A 10,000-nucleotide genomic window follows, 5' to 3' on the forward strand; every position below is an offset into this window, starting at 1 on the left:
GAATGATAAGGTTCTATCTCCGTTTAGAATTATAAGGTTCTATCTCCGTTTAGAATTATAAGGTTCTATCTCCGTTTAGGGTATTTCAGAGATATTGAGCGTCAAAGTTTTTACATTCCATTATGTTCTGTGAGATGGAACCTTTGTATTTTATGAATGACTAACTCAAAAATGTCAACATTTTAAGAATAACACCACACAGGCATTAATAAACACCTAATGGATCAGATTATGTGAAAAACTCAATTTTGACAAAAATGGAGATAGAACCTTATAATTCTAACGTCACGAAAAGTCTGCTGACCCTGTCTGTCTCCAGGACTGTGGGTTAAGTCTCTAATGTCCTCTCCTCCTGCCACCAGCGTACTTGGACATCTATGAGGTCCGCATGTTGCGGAGGCCGGACGAGGTCAACAAGATGCAGCACAACACCTACCTGTACGCCAGCGATCACCTCATCGTCCGCAGAGGACAGGAGTTCCAGGTCACCATGGTCTTCAACCGCGCCTACAAACCTGGAGAGGACAACTTCGCTTTGGAGTTTGCCATTGGTAAGCCAAGCTTACTGACTACAGGGACTACAGAGAAAGTACCTGCTTACCTTTCAACTTACTATTGTTGAACACTCCATACCTTAGCTTCAAGGCTAAAGTCATAGATGTTTAGACAGTGTTTATGTATGACAGTAGCTATATGTTGTAACTTTCTCACTATAAAGTCCCTTTTCTTGGTCGCTCTTGGTCTCCTTTCTCTCGCACCTTTGCCTCACTTCCTCTTTCCAGTCGCTCAACAGCTCCACTATGTACAGGGTTCCCACACCTTCTGAAACATCAAATTCAAGCACCTTTCAAGGACTTTCAAGACTCAATTCCCTCAAATTCAAGGACCCAACACGGCATGGTTTGAGACAGATCTAGATGAGAATTTATATAATAGGAACTATCCGCTCACAGACAACAATTAAAAAGAGAGGCTTGAATGTGTGAACACTAGATGGTCTCTTGCCTTCTCTACCACAGCACAGAAAAAACAATATATTGTGAAATATGTGTAAAGTTAAGCAATACAGAGACTTATTTACTAGTTGACGAGCTTTTTTGAATATATCTTTTTTTTTGAGAGAGAGAGAGAGAGAGAGAGAGAGAGAGAGAGAGAGAGAGGGAGAGAGAGGGGAATTCAAGCACTTTCAATGACCCATGTTTATTTTCAAAAACTTTGAAGACCTTGGTTTAGTTTTCTCAAATTCACAAACCTTCGAGGATTTCAAGGACCCGTGGGAACCCTGTATGTATATGTACATATATATGTATATATCAGTGGTGTGCCGTCAGGGCCAGCAAGGCCTTCTCTGCTGGCCTAAACATCATCAGAACAGTGGTGTGCCGTCAGGGCCAGCAAGGCCTTCTCTGCTGGCCTAAACATCATCAGAATATACATTTTATTTAATATATTTTTTACACAAATATGTATTAATGATTCCCCATAGTCTATTCTCTTCATTTCATAGCTTTCCTCTTGGTTGCGCTGCTTCCAGTCTCCAATTGAGATTTGGAGGGCTGGCCTTTATGTTAGAGCTTTTATCCAATCAAAATGTGTTGCTAGGGGGCTCCCAAATCTGCCCGCCTTCACAACAGACGGTGCCGCGAATTCGACCTGTAACTTTACGTTGGAACGAGAAAACCTGTGGCGTTCCTAGTAAACCTACGTAGATGCGAGCAAAATCAACAACGGCGCCTGCTGGAAGGCTCAATCTGATGTCAGCACCCAGCACGTCTTTTGATTGGATACGCACTATTGAGATGCGTAGCAAGGTAATTTGCGTATCTTTATACCGTCTGCAATCAGCTACAATGGCGGAAGGGGGAGAAGAGGCAGATGTGGTGGCAGATCTTAAAACAACGCCATTTTCTAGAAGAACTTTCCAGGAAAAGATAGACATTATCAGAGAACGGCCAACCCCGACTCTTGCGAGCCTTTCTCAGCGGGGAAAAGGGTTTGTCCGGCACTTTCAGATCGCTAACTACGAGCGGTACCCCTGGCTCACAGGCTCCGAAAGGCACTGCAAATTGTACTGCTGGCAATGCCTGCTATTTGCAACAGATCGATCGGGTGTTTGGAGCCACACTGGTTTTGCAAACTTGAGTTGTCTAACCAAGGGAGCAACGAGACACCAAAGCACGGCTGGGCACTTACAAGCAACGGTGCTTTTGAACACCTTTGGGGACACTCGAGTGGATTTACAGCTCAACAGACTGTACAACAGAGTAATTGAAGTATTCCTGAGGAAAGAAAGGAGGATGGATTTTGTTTTCAAATGAAGTTGTTTTGGTGAGTACAAAGCATTTTATTTTTTATTTTATTTGTATATATTTTTGTCATTTTATTTCGTTATTTCATTTTATTTTCGTTTCAATATTAACGAATTAATATATAGGTAATTAAAATTCATTTTATTTTCGTTTCAATATTAACGAATTAATATATAGGTAATTAAAATGACAAATATAGGCTTATAAAATAAATGTTTGATGCGTCTGTTGCAGGTTGCAAGAGATGTGGAGATTACGTGGGTGGCGCACGTGAATCAGCTGTGCAGTAAAAGTACTCAAGGAGACTTGTTGAATTGTTTTGTCACGTTTCTTGACGATAAAAGTGCCTTTTATTTAAAAGTTTTGACAGTATCCAAGCGAAGCGATCTTAAAGATCACACTCTTCATTGTAAATGCGGATTTATTGATTAAAAATGCTTCGGAAATATTAATATAACTCTGTTGTACTTGTCTGATTATGTTAAGGTGATGCAACGCCCGGTTATACTGTGTTTCTGTCTAGTTTCTAGAGCCATGGCGTCATAATGATGGTATTAAGAGGTAGAATAATTCAGGTAGGACTGTGTCGGACATCACTGAAGGCCTAGGTGTGAAATGCACCGCCCGCCACTGGTATATATGTATATACGTATGTGCAAAGTATAATCAAAACACAACAGTAAAAACTCTCTGTCACCATGTCATAGTACACACATGAATATAAAGTCAAATACACATTGAGATTTTATGTCGCTCTCATAATATTATTTGCATTCTTTCATATAAGTTCATGACTGCAATTCTCCTCTTTGGCCACCAGGGAGCAGTCCTCAGTACAGTAAGGGCACCTACGTTCCTGTGTTCCCCACCAAGGACAAGCAGAGCCCCTGGACTGGCAAGGTCCTGGAGAGTGTCGATAACACGGTCACCATGGGGATCACCCCCACGGCAGACTGCATCGTGGGAAAGTACAGCTTGTACGTGGCGGTGGTGACGCCGTTCGGCGTCCGCAGGACGAGGAAAGACCCCAGCAGAGATGTCTACATCCTCTTCAACCCCTGGGTGTCAGGTCTGCTCCATTGATGACCGCTTTTGACAGATAACCTACAGCTATGTATGCCTTTAGTCAGCAAAATATGTCATCCCCGCCCCCAATATCTTCCAAAATATTGATATCAACCCCAATATCTTTAGATATTGTACCCTAAGTGTCACATTTAATGTGTAACTGTAACTGTTACAATTCTTATAATTATAACTGTCGTGGTGTCACATCCTGGGTTCTAGTTGTGTGATTTCCTGGTTTGCCCTTTGACCTTTGACCGTTGAACTCTGACCTATGGGCTGAGGATGTTGTGTGTTGTTTCCCCCCTGGCAGCTGACGCGGTGTTCCTGGACGACGCGGAGGAGAGAGACGAGTGCATCCTGAACGAGGAGGGCATCATCTACCACGGGTCATACGACGACGTGTCTGAGAGGCCCTGGAACTTTGGGCAGGTAAAAGAAAACCTGTTATTATGACAGGGGAGGGGGAAAGCACACCACTATCACCCATTATTTCATATCATATTATTTACATGACAATACATTACTTAATACACAACGTCTTTTGACTATATATGGTGGGGCGGCTGTGGTTCAGGAGGTAGAGTCGCCGTCTAATCATCACAAGGTTGGCAGATCAGCGGTTTGAGCCCCGGCTGGCCACATGTCGAAGTGTCCTTGGGCAAGACACTGAACCCCAAAATTGCTCTCAGTGAGCGGGCCGGCGCCTTGCATGGCAGCTTGCCGCCATTGGTGTGTGAATGTGTATGTGAATGGGTGAATGAGAGGCCGTTGTAAAGCGCTTTGGAGCAGTTTTGGAGCAGCAAAAAAGGCGCTATATACTGTATATATGTCCATTTACCATTTACCATATGTTTGCTTTCATGTTGCAGTTTGACTACGGGGTCCTGGATGCCTGCTTGTACATCATGGACAAAGCTGCCATGCCCATGACCAACAGGACAGACCCCATCAAAGTGGCTAGGAAGGCCTCTGCCATGGTGAGGAGGGCCTAAACAGTCCAGTGCTTTTAGGAATAAATCAAGTACTCTTCTTCTTTCTTCTTCTTCGGCGTATGGGTTGTTGTTTCCTCTCCACTCCACCAGGCTCGGGGCCGAGGGGCAGCTACCCTTTTACCACCCCGAGACCTGGTTGAGGGGCTCACCTGGGCTATATTTCTGGACACCCCTCCTCTTCTTCTTTTAAACATATTTACCGAAAGCCGTTCCATTATAGAATATCTACGTCTCATAACATACCTATCGACCTATCACAGGAGTCCCTCACAGTTCGAACCAAATGATTCTGTGATGTGATTGGAAGACAGTCTGTGATGCTCCTGTTTGTGATTGGACCCTTCTGTGATGTATCCCGTTGTGATTGGACACTTCTGTGTTGGTATTCCGTTGTGATTGGACACTTCTGTGATGGTATCCCATTGTGATTGGACCACCCAGATGAACTCTCGTGACGACGAGGGGGTGCTGGTGGGGAACTGGAGCGGTGACTACACCTACGGGGTGGCCCCCACCTCCTGGACCAGCAGCTCGGAGATCCTCCTCAACTACTCCAGCAGCAAGAGGCCCGTCTGCTATGCCCAGTGCTGGGTCTACGCCGCCGTGTTCAACACCTGTGAGACACCAGAAAAATGCTATTTTCACAGAGAGTTCCAGAGTGTTAGGAGGCAGAGAGTTCCAGAGTGTTAGGAGACAGAGAGTTCCAGAGTGTTAGGAGACAGAGAGTTCCAGAGTGTTAGGAGACAGAGAGTTCCAGAGTGTTAGGAGACAGAGTTCCAGAGGCGGGGAGCAGAACGGCTGAAGGCTCTAGACCCCATAGTAGTTAGGTGGGCAGAAGGGATGACAACTCTCCAGCCAATGTGGTGTCAGATTCCGATTCCGATTCCGATTCCGATTCAGATTCAGATAACGTTTATTGCCATTATGCTTGACACATATAGGAATTTGCTTTGGCATTTCAGTAAGTGCGTTTATACTTTTTTCACGTGTATACAAAAACAGATGCAAAAAACAACAGGACAACACAGGACAGACAACAGTGCATTGGATAGTGCTTCATATATAAAGTGCAGTGCAGAGTTTTTACAGTGAGTCCAGTGCATATTCAGTCCTGGGCAGACTTGGGGGCGGGGGGGAGGGGGAAGCCAGTCACCTTTATTAGAGTGTGGGGTAGGAGCCCATTGGGGTAGGAGGATATCTGTGGATTTCTGTGTCAGAGTAGTAGTGGCTCTATGACTGTTCACTTGTAACTGTTTGAATCAATATTTAATGCTGTTTGGATAGTTTCTTTAGGTTTCTTTGATATTTTGATATTCTTTGATGTTTCTGTCATAAGTATTTGCTGACAAAGCGGTCGGTTCCCTTTCCCTCCCCAGTCCTGCGCTGCCTGGGTATCCCAGCGAGGGTCGTCACCAACTTCTACTCCGCCCACGACAACGACGGCAACCTAAAGACTGACATCATTCTGGACGACAACGGCAGAGTGGACCGGAACCGCACCACTGACTCCATCTGGTATAGAACGACTGAAATCAGTTCATACAATGATTTAATGACAATGCTTGACGTTAGAATTATAAGGTTCTATCTCCATTTTTGTCAAAATTTAGTTTTTTACATAATCTGATCCATTAGGTGTTTATTAATGCCTGTGTGGTGTTATTTTTAAAATGTTGAACTTTTTTTGTTAGTAATTAATCAAATACAAAGGTTCCATCTCACAAAACATAATGGAATGTAAAAACTTTGACGCTCAATATCTCTGAACTGCCCTAAACAGAGATAGAACCTTATCATTCTAAGCTCACGAGTTCATAGAATGATTTAATGACAATGGTTCAAAATGGCTTTGTGAGAGATCCTCTGTGCTCTTCTTCATGTGATTGCTTGGTTCCGTTGCCATAGGAACTACCATTGCTGGAACGAGTGCTACATGACCAGGCCGGACCTCCCTGCGGGGTTCGGAGGCTGGCAGGTTGTGGACGCCACGCCCCAGGAAACCAGCGATGGTGAGGATATCCTGCACACACACACACACACACACACACACACACACACGCACACACACACACACACACACACACACGCACATACACGTGTCTGCACGCGTTCACATGCGCACACACACAAACACACACACACACACGCACGCACACACACACACACACACACACACACACACATGTGTCTGCACGCGTTCACATGCACACACACAAACACACACACACACACACACGTGTCTTCACGCGTTCACATGCACACACACAAACACACACACGCACACACACACACACACACACACAAACACACAAACACACACACACACATACAGTACACGTGTCTGCACGCGTTCACATGCACACACACACACACACACACACACGTGTCTGCACATGTTCACATGCACACACACACACCCACACACACACACACGTGTCTGCACATGTTCACATGCACACCCACACACACACACCCACACAAATGCACACCCACAAACACACACCTTTTTGTGTGACTGTTAACTGCCATAACCAAGTTATGATCCAACCAGGGATGTACAGGTGTGGCCCTGCGTCGGTCCAGGCCATCAAGCACGGACAGATCTGCTACCAATTCGACGCCCCTTTTGTGTTCGCTGAGGTAAACGCCGCGAGTCACTTCGTCAAGTCAAATAAATGATTGAAATTCATAGATTGATAATTCTACTATCATAGACTAAAGGTCTTTAGTTAAGATAAGTAACTGAGTAGGTATTACGGTGCAATAGCATTCATGTCAGGATGGCCGAGCGGTCTAAGGCGCCAGACTCAAGGTTCAGTCCTTCCATACAAATGGGTATTCTGGTCTCCGTATGGAGGCGCGGGTTCAAATCCCGCTTCTGACATACCTTTTTGATTATAAGTCGCTTTGGAATAAGGCGTCTGCTAAATGCCAAAAATGTAAATGTAAATGTAAACTAATTACCGGTATTCTTGTAAAAGTTTCGGTCCCCCTCTCCCTATCCCTGTAGTAGTATGTTGGTATGATGATGGACTAGTTACCAGTTTTGGTGATCCAGTCGCCCTTCCTCTCCCTGCAGGTGAACAGTGACGTGGTGTTCTACTCCCGGGGGAGAGACGGGACTCTGGAGCAGGTCAAAATCAACCCCAGCCACGTGGGGCGCATGGTGCTGACCAAGGCCCCCAATCAGGAGACACGCCGTGACATCACCGACCTATACAAGTTCCCAGAGGGTAGGGGAGTTGATATGATGGTTTCCTGATGATGGGTGGTGGCCGAGATCGTTGGTACCCAAAAGTAATTAAAGACTAGCTCACGGTAGACAATTAAGATACAAGTTTATTACGACGTCGGGTGTGCTCAGTCACAGGGAGACAGAACGCACACAGTATGTTGTTCACAGTGCCTCTTATAGGCGATAGTTGATGATCAAGCAAACATACAAATCATAACCATTGACAAGGCTCCGTTGAGTCTACCTTAATCCGGAAGGGTCCTCCCAACTTTCTAACTCCTCTCCATAAGGAGATGACCTATTGACCCATGTTCTATACTGGTCACCAGTCAAGTTACATGCTGCAAGGTAGATGGCAAAGCATGAGACAGAGAGCGTGAACCCGTGTTTGGCTGAGTGTCACAACTTGATTATGATTACAGATGAGTTTATACAGAGCATTTAAAGTTTACAAGTGCACAATGAAAAAAGCATCCTATCAGGAGTGTTAGAGAGCAAAGGAAGAAAGACATGAAGCAAAACATTTGGCTTCATCACGGCCTAGGTCCAGGGATTATATAATGAGCATTATGGATGCAGAATTGTATTAACAGGATGCTGAGCTACTGACTGCAAAAATCAGTGTCATTGTGAAGTAAAAACAGATTGACGTAGCTCTTTTCATCATGTGCTTTTTTTCCTTTCACAGTTTTTTCGTGTCATTATCTTCCCCCGAATGTAATCTGTAATCCGAATGTTAAGACATGAATATCTTCTTCACAACTCATTATTTCTAATGTCGTCTGGTTAGACTGACAGACTCATTATGAGAAGTCACAGTATGGTGGACCTATCCTGACATGGGACCACTTGATATCTTTTGGGACCCACTCTACCGCAAACAGTAGCTATTGCATCCTCACACACAAGCTCACACTCCATCCTGGATCCTCTGTATTGCTGTATAACACATGTGACCTGGCCACCAAAACCCCCGATGTATAAACCCCACCGAAAAGCAACAATTCCATGCTCTCTGTGAGGCTATTTCAACAGTGGAGGAGTGATTTGATTACCTTCTCAACACGGTAGAGTCAGAGTCACTACCCATCTTCCGTCGTAGACTGAAGACCCATCTCTTCAGGTTACACCTTAACTGCTCCTCCTGAGACATCTTCTGCCCCTCAGCACTATGTCTCCTAAAGACACCCGCTTTCCCCTCTACTGTGTCCCTAAAAACTTCTATTGCCCCCCTTGTACTGTTTCTCTGTTTCTCCAGTGAAAAAAAAAAAAAAAAAAAAAAAAAAAGTGATAGGAGAAGGTTTTTCAAAGGCCCCGGGCCTGAGCTGGATTACTCTTCCTGCTACGACTGGTGGATTGATGATTCACATGCTTAGTATTCTCCCTTTCTTCTTCTGTGGTCCTTCACACCCTTCGCAGGTAGTGCAGAGGAGCGTACCGTGTTGGAGAAGGCCGAGGAGTACGGCTGTCACCGTGAGAAGACCACCACCACCCGTGAGGAAGACGTGGACTTGGACATCCTCCCCACGGAGGTGAGGGTGGGCGACGACTTCACGCTGACTCTGGTCTTCGGCAACAAGAGTGGACAGCGCCGCACCATGGACATGTACGTCAGCGGCAACGTGGTGTATTACACCGGAGTCACCAGCTCGGAGTTCCTGTTCAAGACCCCCAGAGTGACCCTGGACCCCAAGAAATGTGAGTCAGTGGAAGGATGGTAGGGTGTGTGTGTGTATTCAATTCAATTCAATTCAATTCAATTCAATTCAATTCAATTCAATTCAATTCAATTCAATTCAATTCAATTCAACTTTATTCGCCGTGTGCAGTGCACTAGGAACATGACTTGGTATTCTACCATACTGAACAAGCTACAGTACATACAACAGCAAGATGACAACACGACAATACTCAAGACAAAATATACAGTACCAATATGAGTGAATATTATGAATAAATACTGTACAACTAAGTGCAAGAACATGTAAAGTGCAAGGTACAATGATCTTAATGTATGTGTGCATGTGTGTGTGTGTGTTTAAGAGAGATACATTATATATGCTCAAACATCCCTAGTAGAGGTAATTCAGTTCATTTTTCTGTTACTTTGACTAAACAAAAGCAGCATACGTATAATGAAAGTGAAAAGCTAACTTGAGGACACACACATTCACATTCTCCTAACCCCTGTGTTGTTTCTGCAGCGGAGAAAGAGGTGATTGTTGTGCAGGCGAAGAACTACATGGGTAAGCTGGTGGAGCAGGCCAACCTCCACTTCATCGTGACGGGGAAAGTCAAGGAGACGGGCCAGATCGTCACGGCGATGAAAGTCATCCCCCTGCACACCCCTGAACTCTCTGTCCAGGTCAGAGGTCAACCGATCATGTGCTTACCCA

At 44.9% G+C, this 10,000-nt stretch overlaps 1 protein-coding gene across 1 annotated transcript in view; it reads left to right on the forward strand.

Moving 5' to 3' along the window:
- The window catches only part of f13a1b (coagulation factor XIII, A1 polypeptide b), a 15,594-nt gene that overhangs the window by 3,679 nt on the left and 1,915 nt on the right, over positions 1-10,000 (forward strand). Inside the window, exons 3-13 of the mRNA XM_080547493.1 lie at positions 363-551; positions 3,130-3,378; positions 3,688-3,806; positions 4,247-4,354; positions 4,811-4,985; positions 5,746-5,884; positions 6,275-6,378; positions 6,921-7,009; positions 7,449-7,602; positions 9,024-9,302; positions 9,809-9,969. Coding sequence (XP_080403619.1) covers positions 363-551; positions 3,130-3,378; positions 3,688-3,806; positions 4,247-4,354; positions 4,811-4,985; positions 5,746-5,884; positions 6,275-6,378; positions 6,921-7,009; positions 7,449-7,602; positions 9,024-9,302; positions 9,809-9,969 — 1,766 coding nt within the window. The remainder of the gene's footprint in view (positions 1-362; positions 552-3,129; positions 3,379-3,687; positions 3,807-4,246; positions 4,355-4,810; positions 4,986-5,745; positions 5,885-6,274; positions 6,379-6,920; positions 7,010-7,448; positions 7,603-9,023; positions 9,303-9,808; positions 9,970-10,000) is intronic.

Source organism: Nansenia antarctica, assembly GCF_963989245.1.
Source record: "Nansenia antarctica genome assembly, chromosome: 17".
NCBI classification, from domain to species: Eukaryota; Metazoa; Chordata; class Actinopteri; order Argentiniformes; family Microstomatidae; genus Nansenia; species Nansenia antarctica.